This window comes from Hoplias malabaricus, chromosome X1 (genome assembly GCF_029633855.1).
Source record: "Hoplias malabaricus isolate fHopMal1 chromosome X1, fHopMal1.hap1, whole genome shotgun sequence".
In the NCBI taxonomy this organism is placed as follows: domain Eukaryota; kingdom Metazoa; phylum Chordata; class Actinopteri; order Characiformes; family Erythrinidae; genus Hoplias; species Hoplias malabaricus.
Genome location: NC_089818.1, coordinates 19,714,193 through 19,737,192, shown reverse-complemented (window position 1 = coordinate 19,737,192; position 23,000 = coordinate 19,714,193). Strand labels below are relative to the sequence as shown.

Genomic DNA, 23,000 nt, shown 5'->3' with positions numbered 1-23,000 from the left:
AACGGTGTTGGGAAACTCTAATAGGCGTCTTGCCTGTGACGTAGATGGTGGACAACAACTCTAGAAGCTGCACTTAATTTAATGCAAAATGAGGAAAAGGTGTGTTGTTGTTGGCTGCAATCATTCAATGTACAGTGGGACATCTGTGCACAAATGGCCCAAAGATCCCAAAATATCCAGAAAATGGACTAAATTTGTCAACTTTAAACGGGCACTTTGGAAAGGACCATCCGCTCACTCCGTTATCTGTAGCTCATTTCACTGGCGCTTTTCCAACAATATGGGCATGTAAGGACACCAACGAAAGGTGTTCAAGAGCCTCTGTAACATGGAGGTAAACAGGGTAAGGACACTCACTTCGCCTGTTTTAGTTGGTGTTAGTTAACGTTAGCTTGACTCGCTAAACTCGGTGTCTCAGATTATACTCGGCTACGTAGCTGCATTACGGAGGTTTATAGTGTCGGATGAATTCGAGTTCGACTTCGATCACATTTACAAGAATAACGGTACCTCTAAATTTGAGTTTAGCTTATTGCTAGGCTATTGTCATGAATAATGTTGGTTATTTAGCTAGATACTGTCATAACAGTCAGTCATAACGGTGTTTTACCGCGGCGTTGTTCAGCTGTTGTCCACCAGTGACGTCACGGTCGCGTTCAAGAATTTCCGTAGCGAGCTCGGGTTTTTCCGTCAATTTAATAAAATTGTCAGTTTTAAAGCAAATTAAGCTGCTATTTTCATTTTAATTCATACTTATATCTGTCAGTAACTACAATAATGTGAAATATTCATGGAGGTCCATTAAGTGGTGCTTAGCCTTTAAAAAGGACGAATGACCAACACTGAGAGCAAACGATTCAAATGTTAGAAATAAGCTATATTTAATTCAAAGAAATACTGAACGGAGCAACAGAAAACAACATGAAATGACCCAAAAGGGCAAGACAATAAAATGACACAAGCAGCAATCAACAACAAATTCCATAACATACAAATTTTTTTTTCCAAGAACGCCTTTGCCTCTGGTAATATCCTGTTTGCTTGTGAGACAAAGGGCTGGGGATTTGAGTAGAGACTACAAAATGATGAAATATGCCCCTTCAGACAAGTGCTCAGTCTTGCCTAGAATCCTACATGACTTTCACCTAAATGTTCATTTTATTTCATTTTTCTTAGCTAGGAGTGTACAGATTCAATGGCCAAGAACTATAATGCAACTGCCCTGAAAACAGCTGACCTCTGTCAAGGTCAGGTAACACTTTAAACAATTTGGCACAAGCCTGCATACAATTACGGTACTTCATATTTAAATTCAAGTCCCTGATGTCAGCAGAAATTGAAAGGAGTACTGAAATGGCTCAGGTAAAGAGTAGGGACAATGCTACTGTATACACAGATATAACAACAGCACATAAATACAATCAAAAACACAGCTGAGAAAGAGAAAAAGGTTTGGAAACGGTCTCCATTATTCCAGAGTGGTTAAAATGAGGTAGGTTACACCTTTTATCAAATGTACTAATAATAATAACAAAAAAAATAGATGTAATTGCTACTGCATGGCAACTCCTTATGCAATAAAAACACAGACCTCTTGTCTTTACATTGGATACATTATGAGCACACACAAAAAAATCAAATAAAATAGAAACTGAAACACTGCTTTTTTTAAAATTATATAAAACGAAATCTCAATCATAAAAAAAACAGCCATACATTAAATTACATTTCTACCACAAAGCAAATAAAATAATAATAAATAAACAACAAACAAACCAACCTTTATATATGAGGTTGAACTTGTTATATTTCACTGAACTCGGCGTCTCTGTCCTTTCTTTTCAACTGACCCATCCAGGGCTCCTCCTGTAAATGCTTTTATAACAACTATTACTTTAGATAAGCTTAGCAGGAATCCCATATCACCTAATAATATCACGGTAGTCTGTTTTAAGCTCCATATCACACTGAAATGTAATATTCATCCCCACAAAACTCACAATATAAAACCAAGACAGTTAATGAAGTTGTCCCAGAACTTGGTAAAACGTATCCAACCTCAGTACAGTACTTTTGGGAGCAGAGCAAGGGGAAGCCAATTGTCATCCATAATCATTTACATCAAAATGAACAGCTGTTTTTGAAGGAGCAATGAGTATACACACCTTCACCAAGTACCCAGCAGCTTGTTGGACATTCAGTCTTTGCTACATGGCAGAGTCATTGCATATGATAGAGGTGAACGATCTGAACATACAAAGAAGGTCTATTGCTAAGAGCTGTGAGAGATTCAAAGCTAGCTATGCTCATGAGACACTTGTGAGAAAAACAGCCATATTATACACACACACACACACACACTTACCTGAGTAGTGTACAGACCACAAACAAAAGCACCCTCATTTATCCTGATGTGTCAATGCTATTGCTCAATATTTCCACAGCACCTGACTGCATAAATCTCATTAACTTATCAAATCTTGACCCGTAGCTGAGCTCTGAGCTGACCCTGCCCTATTGGGGTGAATCCGCGGCCGCATTATGAAATCAGGTCATTTATCCTTTGTGCCACAAACAGTTTCCTAACCTGTAGATACTACTCGTGTTCAGCTGACCAGCAGGGTCAGGGAACCCTATGCGGGACCTAACATAACCTCTGAATACATGGTAGAAATCTGCTTGAAATCAGCAGAGGATCAGCTAAAATAAACCTAATTCTCTTAAAATGTTGATATACTAACACTGAAAGAAAACAAAACAGTCCTGCTGCCTTACAATTCCAGTGTTTTTGACAACTGCTCTCTCTCTCTCTGAAAATCCACTGTTCCATAAAATGTGTCGAGACACAGACATACAAAAAAAACAATAAATCACTGAGTAAAAAGAGAGGTATGAACACTTTCTCTCTCCAGTGGAAGATCAGTTTTCAGTAACAGTCTTTAACTTCCCCCTCGAATTTGCCAGATCAATGGCTAATCCAACACGACACATGAGGAATGTGGTTTTCACAAGTGGAGTCCCTTGAATGGAGGTATTTGTGGAGTGAAGGCAGATTACGTTTAAAAAAAATAAAATAAAACAAAAAAGTCACTTTAAAATAAAAGCCTAGAATACAATAAGAAACAGATGAGGTAACGTGTGCTAATGCTACAGCACTTCCAAGTGGTGACCTGAAGGTTCTGACACACTTCGAGGTGTCAGCTTTATCGTTGTGTTTGTGCTTTCCAAAAAGAGGAATACAGTAGACAGATAGTGTGAGGCTTGTAAACTGACCGAATAAGTCCATGAAAAAAAAAAAAAAAAAAAAAAGCTAACTAAAAAAACAAAACAAGCAACCCTTAACTCATCCAGAGGAAAAAGTCGTGAAGATGAGAACAGCAGCAGAGTTCACATTATTACTGAAGAGGTCTGTCCAGTTGTTATGGAAACAGGACCATGGTGAAGTGGTCAAGTTCCTGGTTTAGTGGCTGAGAGTCAAGTGCTGGACTCTTTTGGTGGCAATTCTGAGTCACTGTCCGAGGTTACCATGGAGACCCGGCACTCGGAGGTAGAAGTGTTGGAGGTGCCGGTCGCCCTGGTGATGGTCACAATACGCTCTTCCACGCAACCAGCGGAAAGACGAGCCTCAGCATCATGGTCCCAGCATTCTTCCACTGTCTCGCACATCTGAGCCAAACCCTGAGATATCAGAGACAGAGAAAGAGATTACACCACTACCAAAACAACAAAGATAATGACAAAAAAAATAAAACGAGTTGTCAATAAAATCAACACAGATTTAATTTATTGGCAATATTAAATAACGTTTTATATGAGACTTCCAATTACTATTTTTTTTTAATGGTCATAGAAATACTGAACAGTTAATATAATGACATGCTTGCATTGTGGACATCTTGTCCCATCCTGTCATGTATTCTCTACTAATATTTCTATCACAGTGTAGTGGAGTATGGATCGAATAAAGAAATGAAAGGTTCTGAATGAAAAGACTCTCCCTCTTTGATAAGGATTTCCTGGGACAGGACCCTGCATCCCCCCCCCCACACATCAAAGACTGAGCAGGACACTTTCCAGTGACCCCCTCCGTCGTCTTCAGAAATGGAAAGAAAACAAACCCAGTTTATGATGCTCTTAGGCAAAAAGAAGATCAAACAAAGTGGTGAATAACTATGATTAACAATCCAGTTTTATGACGAGCGGCGTCAAGATGGCAAACCTTATCGTATGCAAAATCAACAGATGGCTAACAGGGGTGACCTCGGTCTGAACTCCTGTTAACCCACCCGCACAGGACGAACGGCATGGACCAACAGCGACCCCAAGTGGACGTTTGCGAAATCATGTTTCGCCCTGCTGACTTCTAAATGCATACCGAACGCAACGAGTGTTTATGAACATGTTTTATGCAAATATGTATTAATGTCACCCCCTTGTTATTCTCAGGTGAACGTCTACCAACCAATGAAGTGATGTGTATTACTGTTTCAATCATGAAAGAAAGTTTCTGGCTCTGATTAAGAAAACGAATTAGTATCTTCTAGCATAATATTGTAGTGGGATGTAATCGTAAAATACCCAAGATATATATACGTAGATGTTTGATATTAATAATCCAGGACACTCATTGTGCTATACCACAAAAATGTATAAGTAATTTTTGTGTATGCGTGAATCTTTTCTCTCTCTCTCTCTGAAACGTGAAGCAAGTCACGTGAGCCTCAGAACCAGGATCCAATCAAAGGAAGGATACCTCCCAATTGGGCGTGAGCCGGGCACTCTCTTTTCAGAGGTGGCGCGGTCACGCCCAATTGTCGGCCTCTTAACTCTTACGCTCTAGCTTCCGCCCTTCGCTTCCTCTTCTCGCCCTTCTGCCGCTCTCCGGCGACCTCCTGACGTTGCGCTCACTCTCTTCAAGTGCGACGCTCTTCATTATTCCTTACGTCGACGAAACGAATCAAAGACTCTAAAAGGACCTCACTCAGCTTCCAAGAGACGTCTTGTGTTAGCTAGCAGTGTGATACAGAAACTACAAGTAACGTTGAGTAACTCTAATCTTTTTTCTTTTTATTGTGTTTGTGTTCGATCGCCCAATCTAAGTTTAATCTCACGACTGGTCAAAGCAGGTGAAACTTATTTTGGCCAGAATAAGATATCACCCCTGAGATTAGTTGATAGCGCTTCTGGAGACTCGAGTAACGAGCTAACGACTCTGAGACGCCCCCCCTTTCTCAGGGGACAGGCCAGTAGTTCTCCGTGAAGGGAATCCCCCAGACTGACGTCACCCCGTCTAAGGCCAAGAGTGTCCGACTCAAACTGGAAGGAATCCCCTTTCCAGCGAGCCTACCTTCGACGACACGGGGAGGATATGAAGCAAAAACCCGGAGAACGGAGATTGAAACTGCGGGACCCGACGGCTCGGTGAAAAAGGCAAAAAGAGTAAGAAGCAAACTTTACTCACTTTTCAGAAGCTGATGCCTAATTAAGTCTCTTGATAAATTTATACATTAATTAAACCTCATTTAGTAACACATTAGTCAAGTCATATCGCCTAGCCTATCTTTAAATTCGAACTAGTTTGACCTGCGTTGATCCAGTGAGAATTCCTAAGATTATGCTATGTTAAGTAAATATTCTTTTTTCCTTTTAATAAAATATTTCCATTATTTGAAATAACAGTGTGTGGAGTCTGTTCATTAAAAGTCTGAAAATCCTGAAGAACTCACGTAGCGATGACGGTATTCATTCTCTAACTACTTGTTAATGTTTTTGTCATTTAAGTCAATCATAATAATAACAATTATTATCATTAGTCCAAACGTCAGTAATCAGAAGAGTTTGAATAAGGTCAAACACTACAAACACAATATATATATATTACAGTGTATACACAACATACACTACAACAGAATAATACAGTGATCCTCAGTTGACAACAAACCATTGCAAAAAGGAAAAAAAAAAATAAAAACAAATTACTACTAGTGTTCAACTTCACAACCCTGATTTGGGAACAGTTCATTAGCTTGATTGGTCCTCGGCCACTGAGCACATGCACCTGGGCTTTAGCAAAGCCATGTAAGAAGGCTTTTAAAGCACCAGGTTTATTTGGTTGGTTTGGTTCCTGTGGTGTTGCACAGACTTAAGGGCAATAAAAACACAATATCCTTACTGGATGTTTAAACCAACAATCCTTCAGGGCAGGCCTCATTTTCTTATGGACCACCAGGTCTTGTAGATCCTCCAGAGATGGGTGCTGGCCAATCTCCTCCTCAAACGGGAGCAGGTATTCATCCACAGGCCCTGAAAACAGAACAGAGACAGCACATTACAGCCATCTAAATAACAGAATAGACATAATCTAAAAGAAACTAAAGGAGGAACCCAATAAAGCAATAATAAATAAATAAATAAAATTGTTAACAACAGTTGAAACAGTCTCTAACAGTTTGAAATCTTTAGGACCAGAGGTATAACACTAAAACACTAAATACTCACCATCAGTTGAAGTGCAGCGGGACAGCAGCTCCCAGACCACCAACCCCAAAGCATACATATCTATCCTTAAAAAAGCATCCCTGTGGAAGTTAATGGCCCCCTCCAACACCTCTGGAGCCATGTAGCGCCTTGTACCGACCTGCAGCCGACAAGAGACCAAAAATAGGATTGCTTTGTTTCTAGTAGTTTATGATAAATGAGTTGCCGTAATCTCAGCTTAAAGCAGTAAGAATCCAAAGACATTGTGAACAGTAGGTGCAGAATTCAACAAACAATAACAATGCAACTACTGAATCGACTATTTTCAGGTCTAACTCTTCTCTGACAATTTTACCTGGCCATGAGTATCTCCTGGTGGCTTCCCTGGTTCAAAGCGGACAGCCAGACCAAAGTCTGCAATGACAGCAGTCAATTCTGTCCTTAGCAGCACATTCTTACTCTTAAAATCCCTGCAGAGGAGAAAGAGCAGAGGTACTTTTCAGACCCATAGGATAAACATATGCTTATAATCAAAAGATGTTACATTTTGATTTTGGGGGCTTATTAAACATGGGTTCAGAAAGAGTGTAGCTGGGTACCTGTGAGCAATTGCAGGTTTAGGTTTCTCCAGTCTGTAGGACAAATCCTCATGTAGATAAGCCAAGCCTCTGGCCATGCTCTCAGCGATACGGCACAGCTCTGTCCAGTTCACTACATTTCCTTTCAGATAATCAGTCAGAGAGCCCTACAACCAAACACACATGCAAAATGTATCACAGTATTAATATCACAAGCAGAAACCTTGGATAATACAGAAGAATCACTGTCCCTTGGGTTTCATACAAAAGAGGAAACTTAAAAACCAGTGCTTGGTATTCACACTAACGTGTTCAGACATTCCCAGACAAAACATCTGTAGCATTCACAACAGACTGCAACATTGCCTGTAAGTTTAAACAACAGAGTAAATGACCTGACATTCATAAGTTCAGAAAGAAGACGAGAGAATTAAACACCACCAGTGAACAGGCATTTAACTACCTTGAGAACAGGAAAAATATGGTTTCTAGGAAGCTGCTATCATGGCTTTTAACTGTGTAACAAGCTGTGGTCCACTTTTATAGACAAACTGTTACTCAAAAAATTTAACATCTATCTAGATTGGTAGTTTGATTTTAAAAATGAAAGAGGCATATTTCAAACACAAACCAACAAGATCACTGACGAGGGGAAATTATATTGTCAAGCTGTGCTACCCAGAACTATCAGTAAAAATTGACATATTTACAAATCAGTGTACACTGCAAAACATTGGGTATACATTCATTCATTATCTGTAAGTGCTTATCCAGTTCAGGGTCACGGTGGGTTCAGAGCCTACCTGCAATCATTGGGCACAAGGCAGGAATACACCCTGGAGGGGGCGCCAGTCCTTCACAGGGCAACACACACACTCGCATATTCACACCTATGGGCACTTTTGAGTCGCCAATCCACCTACCAATGTGTGTTTTTGGACTGTGGGAGGAAACCGGAGCACCCGGAGGAAACCCACACAGACACAGGGAGAATACACCAACTCCTCACAGACAGTCACCCGGAGCAGGAATCGAACCCACACCCTCCAGGTCCCCGGATATGTGTGACTGCGACACTAACCTGCTGCACCACCATGCCGCCGTTAAGTTAAATGATCTAAAATATTTCAAACTTTTCTGTTTTGAGATTGTAGTAAGAAACCAGCACGATTAAATAAAATACAAATACATAGAAGTTATTTTATCAATACTTTCAGTACATTTTATTACATTATCAGCTATCAAAAAAAAGTACCAGAAGAACAAAAAGCCCAATAAGGAAATTAAAAATAATAAGCTCCAGAAATGTTCAGAAGGAAGAGCAGAGTTTTGAAATCATCCCTGAATTATTAAACAACGTACCCTCTCGTGAAACTCCGTAATGAGCCAGAGCTCCATCTGAAGGTTAGTTCCACGTTTCTCGGCCGAGATGTAGTGTAGCAGGTTCTCATGTCTCAGTCCTTCTGTCAGGTAGATATCTCTCTCATTTTGCCATGACTGCTTATCCTGTACACACAAAACATTAAATTACTTTACACAAGTTTATTCCCAGACCACATCGATTACAAATGCATAGTTTTTACTTTTGTGGCGCACAGTTAAAGATGGCACTCCTTGGTACCCAATTACAATAACACTGTGGTAACTAATACACTCATACCTATATTTTAATCTTCGTACACAAATTAAAAGGCAGTTGCCAGTTTCAAACGGTGTAGAAATAATGAGCTGAAAGGTTTAGATCAGATTTATAAAGGGCTCTGACCTGAATGGGGAATATCTTGACTGCCACATATTCACTCAGAAGCTGGGCCTTCCACACGCACCCAAAGCGCCCCCTGGCTTTCAGCTCCAACAACTGCAGTGGCTTCAGACCCACCAGAGGAGACGGAGGAGCAGGACCCACATCCTGACACAGTGAAATGGGGTAAGGTAAGTGGTTTGTAATAGACAAAAAGATATAGTCAAAAAATATCAATTTAATTTTTCTTCATTTAATCTGCCTTAAGCAATGTACACATACATTGGCTGATTGTGGTCTTTACTACAACAAAGGTCTTGTTCCATTTACTAAAAAGCAGCTGGTACACACAACATAAACCACCATCCCTGCCAGCATACAAAGAGGTAAAGGTGTTTTTTCTGCTTTAACAGTGCTGTCTAACCTGGCTGATATCCACATGACCATAGGGAGGTTTGCGTTGGTGGTAGGTCCAGCAGGCGAGTACCAAGGCCAGCGAGAACACAACCAGCGGAAGGAGAGAATAAACCAATACCCCCAGCAGAGATGGACCTGCTGGAGGAGGCTGGATCTTCACTGTAACAAAACAAAAAACGACATAGAGGATTACTTTTGTTATACTATATTACATCCAGTAAAGTTGCTGGCTTGTTTAGACCAGGTTAGGTTTTGGAGGAAGAGTTTGTCCTTGATTAACTTGTCGTTTAAAATATGACAACTCTTATGGTGTTCCCTGGCGTCTGATCTCACCTCCTGAACTGATGGTCTCAGGTATGTGTGTAAATCTCTCATTGCAGTAATTTCCTTCACAGCAGCAGAAAAATACCTGAGGGCTTTGTTCTGTGGCCACACACTCCTGTCTGCTCACACACATTTATATGGATTCATAAAACAGACACAAACATACACGGTTAGAGCAGATAAAGAGATGTTTGGAAAAGGGATCAATAAGAATCTTCAAGTAATCATATCATTTACTACAAAAAATAAAAGAGAGGTCTGTTTGATTGACTGACACGCTGACCCTAGTTCCAGAAAAAGTAGAGCTGAAATACTGAGGGCAGCATCTAGTACATCTATCTGCACATCAATAATAATATCATGTTTTCAAATGGTATCAGATCTCTTCTTAAAAACTTTATACACAACACTGCCAACATTACTCTGCTTCTGCTCAGATTGTCTAAACAGTTGAAGTTGTTGCAGACCTCTACTGGATAAAATTCACAGATACCAATGTTCATTGCAGATCTTTTTCCAGGTAAAACAAATCCAGCCAAACAGAGCTAATCAAAAAGTTTTAAAAAAAATGAGTGAAAGATACAAGAATGGTTTTCTCCGCACCTGTCATAGCAGTTAAAGTCATCCAACCAGCAGCCTTTTTTGACCAGGTGGATAGCTCCGGAAGAGTTGAGCCATGAGGCATAGCAGTGCTGCCGTTTATCCTTCTCTCCCTCGCATCTCTCATAGCCGCTCTGATTGGTCCTCTCTGCCCGCCAGTTGTCATTATAATACACACACTCTCTGGTGCCCACCTCCCCATGCCCAGGACCTGAGGGGATGGTGCAAGAAATGGATTAGTGTTAGCAATAAGAGTGTCAAATATTATAATTCCTCCGGGTGACTGTCTGTGTGGAGTGTGGTGTGTTCTCTCTGTGTCTGCTTGGGTTTCCTCCGGGTGACTGTCTGTGTGGAGTGTGGTGTGTTCTCTCTGTTTCTGCTTGGGTTTCCTCCTGGTGACTGTCTGTGTGGAGTGTGGTGTGTTCTCTCTGTGTCTGCTTGGGTTTCCTCCTGGTGACTGTCTGTGTGGAGTGTGGTGTGTTCTCTCTGTGTCTGCTTGGGTTTCCTCAGGGTGACTGACTGTGAGGAGTGTGGTGTGTTCTCCCTGTGTCCGTGTGGGTTTCCTCCGGGTGCTCCGGTTTCCTCCCACAGTCCAAAAACACACGTTGGTAGGTGGATTGGCGACTCAAAAGTGTTTGTAGGGGTGAGTCTGAGTGAGTGTGTGTGTCTGTGTTGCCCTGTGAAGGACTGGTGCCCCCTCCAGGGTGTGTTCCCGCCTTGCACCCAATGATTCCAGGTAGACTCTGGATCCACCGCGACCCTGAACTGGAGAAGCACTTACAGATAATGAATGAAAAATGAATGAATCTGGAGGCAGCTGTAAAGTACCTTTTGAATTAAATATAATACTCTACACAAATGGATCAAGCAACATCTCACAGAGGACTGATAATTACACATAAAATTAACTTTTATATTATGTTTAAAAAAAAAAAACCCTGTCAACCACCTCCTTTGAGGGACCATTCAAATTTCAAGATCCTTTTCAATAAAACCTCAAGAGATGTTTAACAAGTCATTAAATCCTAGCTGGCAGTAAAATAACATAAGCACACATGTTCAACAAACACCAGGAACCATATGTAACCCTTCAGATTTGAATTACCAAAAGTGGCTCAGAATATCAATATGGAGCTCTTTAAAAAGCACAATTAAATCCAGATGTGTGAGGCGTCAGTAGAGAAGCCACAAAGTAAAAGAACGCTAAAGGCTGATCACCCCCATACATACGCATGCACACATACACCCAGAGAACTGGGTCACGGATCATGTTTACGTCGGGTGGTCTACTATAAGAGTGAAAGGAAGAAACCTTCAGATTAACTGCAATTTGTCAAAGGATTATGATTTCAGTGACATGAGAAAAATATTTGGAAATTAACCGAAACCCATTCAAAGACAGAATACAGTATAATCTTTTAAAAAATAAAATTCATGCTCTGTCTCTTTAAGTCTTATGTATGTATATAGCCGACTGCAGCCCATCCCCCAAAGTGGTAATCTCTTCCACTAACCACCTACCCTGTTTTTTTTAGTCCCCCTCCTTACCCCACCAAAACACACACACACACCTTGAAAGAAGGAAGACTGTTGAAAGCCCATCACAATGTGCTGTCAGCCTGCTACATATCGTCATTAATGTTACATATATCTGTATTAGTGACTTTTAAGTTGGTGTTTTTAAATGTCAACCATAATTTGGTAATAAGAGATTCATGTTAATAAATGTTCATTTATGATGTCCAACTAGCTAAAAACATTCATTGTGATTTGCCAGTATTTTGCATGGTTAATTTGTCTTATTTTTTCCAAATCTGACCCTGTAACTCTAAGTAGAAAGCAACAGAGCACCATCAATTTCCGACTGTAGTCATTACTTTGGCAGGCAGCAAGTGATATGGCAACAGCATAACAAAGCAAGCTAAGGTTTTCTATACTGTATATAAATGAGTTGTAAAACAAATATACTGGCTCCAAAAATAGCTTTGAGCAGATACAAACACTGAGGGGTCTATCCTTGAGTCGAAAGTGTCATATTAGCTTTTCATTTTTATTCCCAAATCTGTGTCGCCCAAATTAAGAAAGGGAAGTTCATAACTGCTATTTCATTTTTTCCTCCTCCATATGCTTCATCTTTAATATATACAAAGATAATTTAAAGAAAACTGAAGTGTAGAGCTGGATGCTGTACACACAAACATGTGACATCAAACGGGGGTGTCATGAGTGACCGCTGGTGTCAATCAAATGTATTGATCAGATTTTATGTACATGGCACATTTCACAAAACAGCTTTACATACATCCAGGTCCAAGCCTCCTTTGAGCAAGCCAAGGGCGACAGTAACAACTAAAAACGTCCTCGATGCACAAGGAAGAAACATTGACAGGAAGCAAGAGTCATAAGTGGGAACACACCCTCTTTGGGTTGACACTTGTCCAATGGCTTGAAAGTGGGATAAGAAGCAGTGAATGTAGTTTTTAACTATGAGTGGTAATGATAACCTAAAACTTAGGAGTGTCTGTCAGGGTCACGGTGGGTCCAGAGCCTACCTGGAATCATTGGGCGCAAGGCAGGAATACACCCTGGAGGGGCGCCAGTCCTTCACAGGGGGACACAGACACACACACCCCTACGGACACTTTTGAGTCGCCAATCCACCTACCAACCTGTGTTTTTGGGCTGTGGGAGGAAATCGGAAGAAACCCACGCGGACACAGGTAGAACACACCACACTCCTCACAGACAGTCACCCGGAGCAGGAATCGAACCCACAACCTCCAGGTCCCTGGAGCTGTGTGACTGCGACACTAACCTGCTGCACCACCGTGCCGCCCTAACAGTAACATTGACACGGCTAATATCAAGGTAATTAATTTTCCCTCAAATAATTGTGGCCCATTCTCTTCAGTCTATTTAACAAACCATTTTTCAAGCTGTGTTTCTGTGGGTGTTTTGAAGAATCTTTATGTTTATGTGATTTAACATAGGAATATAAGGATTTTTGACCCAAATAACGTGTGTCCGTCTATGACCACGTCACCTGAATGTTGTTTTAACCTCCAGAAATCAACGGCACTATGCAACAATACACTCACAATACTAGTACTGCGTCCATATCATGTAGCCCTACTTCAGATTTCCCCTGCTCTACTGCTCTTGTTACTGATACAGGTCGTCACATGGTGAGAGCAAATTACAAAATCAGCCTCAGGCCACGACCCCCACCCTTTCCAATTATATCTCACTCCCTCCTGCTCTACACTCATGTACACACAAAAGAGAGTGAGGGTGTAGGGGCTGTATATGCAAGTTTCAGCCCCCTGTGGAGTCTTACAGCCCCTTGATCCAGATTACTTCACCACATCCCAGCTGATGTAGAGCCGCTGGTGTATAAGGCATCAAAAGCTCTTTTGTTTTGAAGGGATTCCTCAACTCTCTGCTTTACACAAGAAGCAGTTTCCAGAGTAGATTTCAAATTACTACATTTAGGAATTACACTAAGAAAGTGCCTCGTGTTTGACAATGCATAAATCATCCTATTAACGAAGAAAACAAACCGAACATGTCAAAACACTGCTCAAAAGAACTGCAGGACGAGAGTTTTAGTACGTTCTTTTAGTATAATTTTTCACTGGAGCAGATGGCTCAAGCCTTATTGAATTTACTCCCTAATTGAATGTGTTCTCCCTGTGTCTGCGTGGGTTTCCTCCGGGTGACTGTCTGTGAGGAGTGTGGTGTGTTCTCTCTGTGTCTGCGTGGGTTTCCTCCGGGTGACTGTCTGTGAGGAGTGTGGTGTGTTCTCCCTGTGTCTGTGTGGGTTTCCTCCGGGTGACTGTCTGTGAGGAGTGTGGTGTGTTCTCTCTGTATCTGCATGGGTTTCCTCCGGGTGCTCCGGTTTTCTCCCACAGTCCAAAAACACATGTTGGTAGGTGGATTGGAGACTCAAAAGTGTCCGTAGGTGTGAGTGAATGTGTGTGGCGCCCCCTCCAGGGTGTATTCCTGCCTTGCGCCCCAATGATTCCGGGTAGGCTCTGTACCCACCATGACCCTGAACTGAATAAGGGTTACAGATAACGAATGAATTTGGCTCTGTTATATTAAACAAATCCCTTAATGAATTTGCCACACAAAATATTTAATCAAAAGAAGTTGGATAGGAAGAAGACAAATTTGTATTCCCAGCGTAAACGTATTGAAGGAGAAAATATTAACCGAATTTATTATTGCTAAATTAAATATGAGAATGCTGTGTTTATTGACAATATTCAATATCATAAGAAGCCTTGTGCTATATTCCAGCAAAGATATCCCTATGAATAAACGCCTGTAATAAGTGTTAAATGGAGACCTACAAAACTGTACAGAGTTTCAGATAAATCAGGACCCACGTTGTTGAAAAATTAAATATTTTATAAAACACTACTAATCCCGTTTGTTTTCCAACATGTGTGAATGTGCACAAAGCCTGCTTTCCTGAAACCACAAACAAAAGTGCGCCACCTACAGGCTGCAGCGCGGAACGTGTTCGAAGCAGCTGTTCATGGCATGTCTCTCAACTCTTTCCTTTGTGTGAAGACAGTTTGTCAGCGTGGCTGCTCTAAAAAGACTACAGAGTACAACACACCACTTTAGCTGAGATTAACTGAAACCCCCAAGTGACCAAAGAAGGAACAGAGCTCTGGACACGGGTCTGAGAACATCACGAGGAGGAACAGAAAATACACAACAACGGACAAAATACCAGGTTGAATTGGACTCTGTATCCAAACGTTCCATCCCCCTTATGTGATGTAAGAGATACAGACCACCTTTTAACGCAAAACAGCTTGTAAGACTGAACTAGGGGGGTGTGGACATACTCCTCCATGGTTTTCTATGAGAAAAGCTGAAAACAAGCCAACTTCACCGACACCGTGTTGTTTCCTGTAGGCTTTTATTAATATTAAAGCATATATCTATCCCAGTTCAGTTTGTTTCGCCCAAGCAGGACTCTGAGAACTCGGTCATGACTGATATTGAGTCGTGTATCTTTAACTGTTAACGTAAATGTCACAAAACCACTTTCTTTCTGAGGTCTTACCTGCCAACAAACTTCCCCGAATAAGTGCAAGCGTCAGCCAGCGAGCGAACATAGTCCTTCAGCGAGAGAGATCCGAGCAAGACTCTGTCTTTTACCCTGTTCTCCTTTGGAAAGCATTTACGAAGAAAACAGCAGGGGGAAAGAGCGGTAACACATGGGAGCGCAAACAAACGGCCCTCGGCCTCCGACTCCCCACCGCTCCGCTCCACAACAAAAACAACGAGTTTGTCAGCAGCGCCGCTCCGGCTCCCTCACACAGCCAGAAACACGGTCTAATCCCACACAGACACGCAGTCTCATATCTGCGGAACTGTTGAGACTCCGAGCCGGTGTTGGACAGTGTTTGTTTATCGGGCTAAGTCCACGCCGAGTGCCTGTTTCTCTCAGTTCCCTCAGGCTCCGGGAGCGGAGTTTACCACGAGAAAAACTGAACCTCAGCCAAAATGGCTCCAGACTGGAGAGAAGAGTAGCGCAGGGACCCGGATGTTCCAGAGGCGACCAATCACAACACGGGAATTTTCTCAATTAAACAACAAACCCACTCACACTACTACAGCACTGATTCATTAAAAGCAGTTACTATATAAAGACTCCCTCCAACGGAAATCCAAGTGTTTAATCTTCATAAAATGGCCATGAGGTGTTTTATGCTAGAAGATATATTGTGTCAAAAAGGGGTCAAATTGAAACGGCTGTTTTCCAAACACAGGTGGATTCAGACAGGTGGGGTTTGTTATGTCATAAACCTAAGGAACCAATCCTGTCAATTTGCAGGGAAGGGCTTTCGAGCTGCAGATTTAATTGTAATTTTCTCAGATCATCTAACAAGATTTGTGTATTTTATTTTTAGAAGACATAATGTTAAGTAGTGAACGGTGAAAACTAAAGCAGGAAACATTCTCAGAATTAAATATTTACAAAGTGATTTTCCCAAAGAGAGTATTATTATTTACCATGAAAAATCCATGATATTTATATTTAACCAATACTGTGGAATCTGAACTTCTTTAGGTTTCTTTACATACAATTTTTTGTACAGTTTTTTAAATCAAAGTAATAAATAGCTTAATGAATATAACAAAATAATAAGAGTTTATTAATTCATTCATTATCTGTATCCTTATCCAGTTCAGGGTTGCAGTGGGTCCAGAGCCTAGCTGGAATCATTGGGCGCAAGGCGGGAATACACCCTGGAGGGGGCGCCAGTCCTTCACAGGACAACACACAAACACACACACACACACACACACAAACACTTACACATTCACTCACAGGTTTGTGTCGCCAATCCACCTACCAACGTGTGTTTTTGGACTGTAGGAGGAAACCGGAGAATCCGGAGGAAACCCACACGGACACAGGGAGAACACACCACACTCCTCACAGACAGTCACCCGGAGGAAACCCACGCAGACACAGGGAGAACACACCACACTCCTCACAGACAGTCACCCAGAGGAAACCCACGCAGACACAGGGAGAACACACCACACTCCTTACAGACAGTCACCCAGAGGAAACCCACGCAGACACAGGGAGAACACACCACACTCCTCACAGTCACCCGGAGCAGGAGTTTAATAAGTTGCTTAATTGAGTTGCTTCACTATTAGCAGCACAAAGGCCAAGGGAAGGCCCAGCATGGACTGCCCCAAAAGGTCATGGCTTTGTCCCTCAGCTCCTCTGAGACAAAACTTCAGAGGAGAAGGCCATTTTCTCCCCAACACCCCCACAAGCTCAGCTGTCACACAACACACACACACACACACACACACACACACACACACACACACACACACACACATATTCAGGCATATTCGCTTTCTCCTCCTCACTCATACAAAGGCTCTCCCTGTTTCCCCCAAAGAAGTGAACGCAGGAGTCATATCCAGAGGGGACAGAGAAGCCTAAACCCACAATTAAGTAACATTTTTTTTACAAATGAAAGTATCTGAACAAATATCAAAATTGCATCTTAAGTTGAAATTTATCACCAAAATTTCAATTACCATTTTCTAAAAGACCTGCTGCCTATATTGTATTAGTTGTTATATGTGTATTGTTCTTGCGGCTCATATGAATAGACTTATGTTCTTGAGCGTTTGACTTCCTGTAAAATTCATACAGGCACTATAATAAAATCACCATTTATGTGTGTTAATTTTATTACGTTACAGTATTTTGCATGAGTCATGCTCAGATACAAAGTTCAGTCATAGACATTGGTTGCATTATTGATGTTGGGGTCTGGGCTCTAACCAGTACATTGTTCTGCGAACATCAGCAGCTTCTTTCTTTGATCTGCAGATATTCTTCTTGTTTGTCAGTAATGGGTTCTTGATATGGCACATCATGTCTTTACACAGAGGAAGGTAGAACTATGGCATTTTGGAAAAGGTGTAGGTGAGCACCAGAAACTATCAGCTAACCACCAGGTATAATGTGGCAAGCTTGATAATGTCATGTACTCATTTAGGAGTATCTTATAATTGTTTTAAGATGTAAGCAATCATAAGGTGTTGGATTGTATTAGCTTGTCCAACACAGCAAATTGCACATTTGTGGGCAAAGCCTGTACTTGCTATAGTACAGTCTTCAAAGAAACATTTATATGGACTAGCACTGACTGGTTGATTACATAAGAGCAGTGTCAGTGTTACTAACACACATTTGGGCATAAAGCATCTGCTTTTAAAATGTCTCACTGAGTGTTGTAAAAGGTCTCTAATGACCAATGATTCAATGTTTGTTAAAGAAAGAGGTCAGGATTCAGTACAGAAATGCATCTGATGACTAATGTCAGTTTGATGGAATAGAGTATGATAAAGCTACAGAACTGTAATCCATGACTAGACACTATGAGATAAGGCCAAGGAAAGGCCTGTCTAACCGTGTTAAAGCTTATCTGTGCCAACTGTTGCCCAACGCCAGTGTCTTACAGGAGATGCCTGTTAACGTCTGAGCAGCGCAACAGTCACAAACGTAAGAAAAGTGAAAGAAAAAGACATATGAGGAAATTTAACAAAATGCTGTTCCTCAGGATATGACAAAAGTACAGAGTTAAAATAGATCAGAAGCATATTGTGAAACTGAATGATTTCCCTGAGCAAATTTCTGGAGAAACGACTTCTCTGACGTTCAAACATTTTCACACAAAAACACAAATATTGGACAAAGCAACTCTTAGGTTCTTTTACTCATTTACAGCTTTATTGCAGAGATTAAAATCTTAAGTATATTTGTGTCATGTCCAGTTTGATGAGACCATAACTGTTCTATGGTGTGGAGTTTGTAGCTTTTGCTAGCTGTATCTGCTGTTTGATTTAGCTGGATTTATCAGGCTAGCAACTCATGTCTTGGAGGTTTAGAAGTAGTTGGCCACTCTGCGGATGGACTGGACGTTGGGGTTTTCAGCCTGCCATTCCATGTGGCTGCCAAAGTTTCCTCTCTCCACAATGTACATACGTCCACGGTAGTTTGGCTCTTCATACAGCACCCAGCTATAGGCAAACAGCAAGTTAGATTATTTTTGTGGCTTATATTATTATGCTAATATATTTCAAGGATTTTCCATGTACGGAGAGTGGAACTTTGACACGTCATAAATCAGCACCTGAGCAGAGAACATGGATAAACAGCTAAAAAGTGAATTTTACTTCAAACATATTCCCTCGTATAGCACCCAGCTGAAGAGAAACAGCAAATTAGACTGTAGTACAGTGGCTAAATGTTATGCTAATCACCATATAGTGCATTATTTAGGGTTCTGTCATTTTGTAGAAGTGTTCAAAAAACATTGGGAGGTGCGTGGGTGGGTGCCGTTCTATGCTTAGCTGAACCTATGTGTGCTTTTAGATCCTTTACACCTTTATCTGCTACACAAAACATGGGAATTTCTTTTTTAATTCATCCGAGGACTTACATTTACGTTTCGGCACAGCTGCTCGAGATGAGGGTGGGTACATGAGCTTTGCCTGACGTAAACAAGGACTACTGACGTGCAGACTGACCAATTAAATGTTTACAGAGAAGGTTATCGACCAATAACTGTAGCTCTACAGTCAGACCGTCCAATCAGAAGATTTTAGGCTACTTCACCACGCCCCTTTCTCACTCAAGCGAACCAATCAGAGTAGGGGACAAAAAGTTTGTGAAATTCCGCCCGGACATTTGTTTAAGTCTAAAAAAGAGGACATGTCCGGGTAAAAGAGGACGTGTGGTCACCCTAGGATAGCGGAGTCATTTCAGACACAGGGCTGGCCCAGTCGAAACTACCATGTGGAAGTAGGGTGGTCCCCATCTCTGTACCCCGCTTTGATCTGCACTCAGACGGTGTTTAATGTTCAGAGCCCAAGCACGCTTACATCACCAGACTATGGCTTTTCATTTTTGATAAATGACACTCTAATGCCTTATAAATTAATCGATCAAACAGCACAGTGATTTTCCTTCAATCGTACCGAATGTATAAGGATATTTTTACTGAAGCAAATAGTTACAAATTGTAACAAAAACCTCTGTAAACACTTCCAGCAAACACTGCACCTCAGTCACAGACCCATATGTCTATGAGTAGACCAGAGTGTCCCCGTTGACATGATATTTGTTTGCAGTGAGTGTCACAAAAATGATATCACATTCAGGTTCCATGTTTGAGTGTGGTTAGCACCCACAAAGACCCATACCCTGCCTGAGTCCAGCTGAACATTGCCATTGTTGGAGCACTAACACTAGTCAAACAACCTTTACTTTTGGTGTCAAATATGCACAGTACGGACTGCCTAGTGTAAATAGTTAAAACAGCATTGTCAAGTTTGGTAATATACAGCGAACACCTCATTCTTGGTTCTTTACTAGTGACATGAACACAACGTCTCTATCTACCCTGTGTGACAGGACTTACGCTCCATCTCCATAGACTTTAATTGAGTTGACACAGGTCTTGCTGAGGCCAGTGCTCTGGAGAAAAGGACAGTCTTCACACAACTCCACACACTGACCAGTGAAGTCTGGACCTTCATACATCTGTATTCTGTAGTGCTCTCCATGCTGGGAGAATAAGAGAGAGGGGGAGAGATACACACACAGAACAACAGACAGACACCAGTTATGAAACCAATATGTAAAATGTGAAGTAAAACCATGGGCATACATTCAGACAGTTTTTGCTTTCCAAATAGCCTGATTGCTTCTGCAAATGATGCTCTAGAACCTCTCACCATTTTTATTGGCTTGCAGGAGCCCATGTGATCATTGTGAGCATTCCAGCGCTGGAACTCTGGATACTCTCCTCTCTCCAGCATGTACTGCTGACCCTTGAAATCCGGGTGGTCAAAGCACACCCAGGCTCCACTCTCCACACGGATGGAGTTGACCCTGTTCAGCAGGCCGCGGTCCTGGAAATTATCACATTCCCCAAACACCTCCAGCTTCCTGCCTGTGAAGCACTTCCCTTCATAAAACACTATCTGGAAAAAGAGGATTAGCCGTTAGCTTTAGCATGATTGCTACAGACCTGCCTGTTATGGGAGTGCCCACACACTCTTCTGGTGGTTGCAAAATGAAAAAGAGAACACGCAAAAGCTTGTTTTTGTTGGTTTTAAAAGGTCAGCAATTTTACCTCAAGTCCTAAGTTCAGGCTAGAATTTCAGTTCCTTGCATTCACTTATAGCTATTGTCACTCCCCCTACTTCCAGCCACTACACAGGCTTGTAATTGGTATCTGGAGGTTACATTAACAGCTAACATGGAAAAAAACGTCTCAAAATGCAGCATCAATTCACTAAAGACACACTTATCCCACACTTATTCCTGTCACAGTGTCCTGCTGCGCAGTCCGACTAATCTTGAGAACCTTCATGTTCTCTGTACTGTTCCTTGTCGCGTGGCATAACGTGTGTGTTCGCTTTCAATATTCCTTTCATTGAAAACAGGGAGGTTCTTTTAGGTTTTCAGCTCATTTTCTTTGCAAAAGAACTGATAGCTATTGCAAAAATATGAAATATATACAGATGATTAGAGAGCTGTGTATGGATGGTGGGCCAGAGGCTCCCTACACAACACTTAGAGACATGAGGCAATCATTTTTCCTTTTTTAAAGGAAAATGTTAAACATTGATGGTTAGTTTCCTCTGTATGAGTTCTGTTCTCAACCAAAATAATATTTCAATGGAAGGAAGTTTGAGTCAGGAAACACTTCACAACCTACATGCACATAGTTTCACACATACACACACACACACACTAAGTGGCAAGAATGTGTAATGTCCACCAGTACTTTAAAGCTTTAATTAAACATAGAATCTAAGTCAACACACGTACAGTTCACTCCTATAATAAACATATCATTTCCTGCAGTCAGCTTGTGGGGCAATTTCATGTTACAGACACTCACTCTCGCTATCAATAATAGAAGGCCCTGATTAAATACCAGGCATTATAATCGGGCTGATGTCAGCAGAAAGGCCGGGGCGGGATATCATAGGGATAAAAGAACCAGTCCTGTAACTAATGTAGTTGGAGGACACCCCCCGCCCCCCGCAGTGGCCAAAGTCTACACAATCAAGCTGTTATTCAAATAAAAGTAGAAGTGCTATATTTATATTTTTAGTAAAAAAAAGCACCTGCTTTAAATGTGATTAAGCACCAAATGAAAAAGTACAGGGAGATAATGACAAAACAACATATGCTTAAGTAAAATGTCAGTTATTCTCAGCGTGTCCAAGGTGTCTGAGCCACGTTACAGCTGTTAATGTATGAATGGACGTGGACGAAGTGGTTAAAAAAGACAAATGAATAAATGAAAGTTTGTCTAAAAGGACAATAGAGGTTAAAGATGCATTATATGCATTCATAAATATCTGCAAACATGCATCACTCATAACCATGTTATCCATATTCAGACAGAGGTTAGAGTAGGAATTACACATCGTGACTGATGCCTTTTAATGCATTTAAAAAACACTGACCTCCAAACTGTCCTTGTAGCTAGAAATTAATAATGTGCACTGCTGAGATTTACATTGTATGGATGGCTTGCATTTAGTACAGCTGTGTGCAGAGGGTAAGGCCAATATTGTAATTCACATTTTTAAAGCACCATTGACTATTTTTTTAATTGATTTTATTGAGAAAAAAAGAAAACATAAATGTGACCTGTACAAAAGTAATGGCATATTTTAAAGTTTAGGTTCTACTTGTTTTCCAAGATGCTTAACTCTGGCCTCTTGATTTACACAGCGAATCATTTTACTAGGATTGTGCAAACGACAATTTAAATGAATAATCACAGGGGGAAACTGATCCTAGAGCTGTCATTAGAGGCCGGATTTTAAAACGTGCACGGCTCAGACAGACTCAGACATTGCTCTTACACTATTAATGCTAGGTCAATGTGGATCGTTCTGCAACTTTGTGAATGTTCCTCAATCTGAGTGCACTACTCACCTTCCCTGAATACTGAGACATCCTGAACGCAGTCCAGACTATCCTCTCGACAGAGAGAGAGAGAGAGGGAAAGAGAAAAGGAGAGAGAGAAAGCAACCAGAGGGAAAATTTGGACACTCTGATATATATGGCCTATAGGCTGTGGTGGGCTATAGCAAGGCTGCCTCTACAATGCCACTATAATAGAGGGCTTAGTGGTTTTCGCCTCATGGACAATTTCCCTTACATTGCTCTCTGCTGATATTGGGATTTGGCTGTAGGGGGTTAGACAATGTGCCGAATGTTTTTGGCCGTGTTTCAGAGCATTGGACAAGCGCGCTGGACACAGGGTCCA

The 23,000-nt window shown here is 41.4% G+C and overlaps 2 protein-coding genes across 2 annotated transcripts; both read right to left on the bottom strand.

Annotated features, from left to right (window-relative positions):
* Positions 1-914: 914 nt before the first annotated feature.
* LOC136675847 (activin receptor type-2B-like) lies at positions 915-15,662 on the bottom strand. Its single transcript, XM_066652621.1, has 11 exons — positions 15,221-15,662; positions 10,141-10,348; positions 9,547-9,656; positions 9,221-9,372; positions 8,821-8,964; positions 8,418-8,561; positions 7,077-7,222; positions 6,833-6,947; positions 6,499-6,637; positions 6,173-6,303; positions 915-3,678 (listed from the first exon to the last, which is right to left on the bottom strand). The coding sequence occupies exons 1-11, from the start codon at positions 15,270-15,272 to the stop codon at positions 3,475-3,477; spliced, it is 1,545 nt and encodes a 514-aa protein (XP_066508718.1). The 5' UTR covers positions 15,273-15,662; the 3' UTR covers positions 915-3,474.
* Positions 15,663-18,440: 2,778 nt separating this feature from the next.
* Positions 18,441-22,783, bottom strand: LOC136676040 (gamma-crystallin N-A). The gene is made up of 4 exons (XM_066652892.1): positions 22,667-22,783; positions 20,440-20,688; positions 20,124-20,269; positions 18,441-18,720 (listed from the first exon to the last, which is right to left on the bottom strand). The coding sequence occupies exons 1-4, from the start codon at positions 22,685-22,687 to the stop codon at positions 18,585-18,587; spliced, it is 552 nt and encodes a 183-aa protein (XP_066508989.1). The 5' UTR covers positions 22,688-22,783; the 3' UTR covers positions 18,441-18,584.
* Positions 22,784-23,000: the final 217 nt, after the last annotated feature.

Bases quoted from the DNA above. Each gene is read 5' to 3' on its own strand.
- LOC136676040 (XM_066652892.1), bottom strand. From the start codon at position 22,687: ATGTCTCAGTATTCAGGGAAG. The intron at 20,270-20,439 runs GTGAGAGGTTCT...TTATTCTCCCAG, and splicing joins CCTGCAAGCCAATAAAAATG to CATGGAGAGCACTACAGAAT. The intron at 18,721-20,123 runs GTAAGTCCTGTC...GTTTGCCTATAG, and splicing joins AAAGTCTATGGAGATGGAGC to CTGGGTGCTGTATGAAGAGC.
- LOC136675847 (XM_066652621.1), bottom strand. From the start codon at position 15,272: ATGTTCGCTCGCTGGCTGACGCTTGCACTTATTCGGGGAAGTTTGTTG. The intron at 10,349-15,220 runs GTAAGACCTCAG...CCATCCCCTCAG, and splicing joins TCGGGGAAGTTTGTTGGCAG to GTCCTGGGCATGGGGAGGTG. The intron at 7,223-8,417 runs GTACGTTGTTTA...GTTTGGTTGTAG, and splicing joins TTACGGAGTTTCACGAGAGG to GGCTCTCTGACTGATTATCT.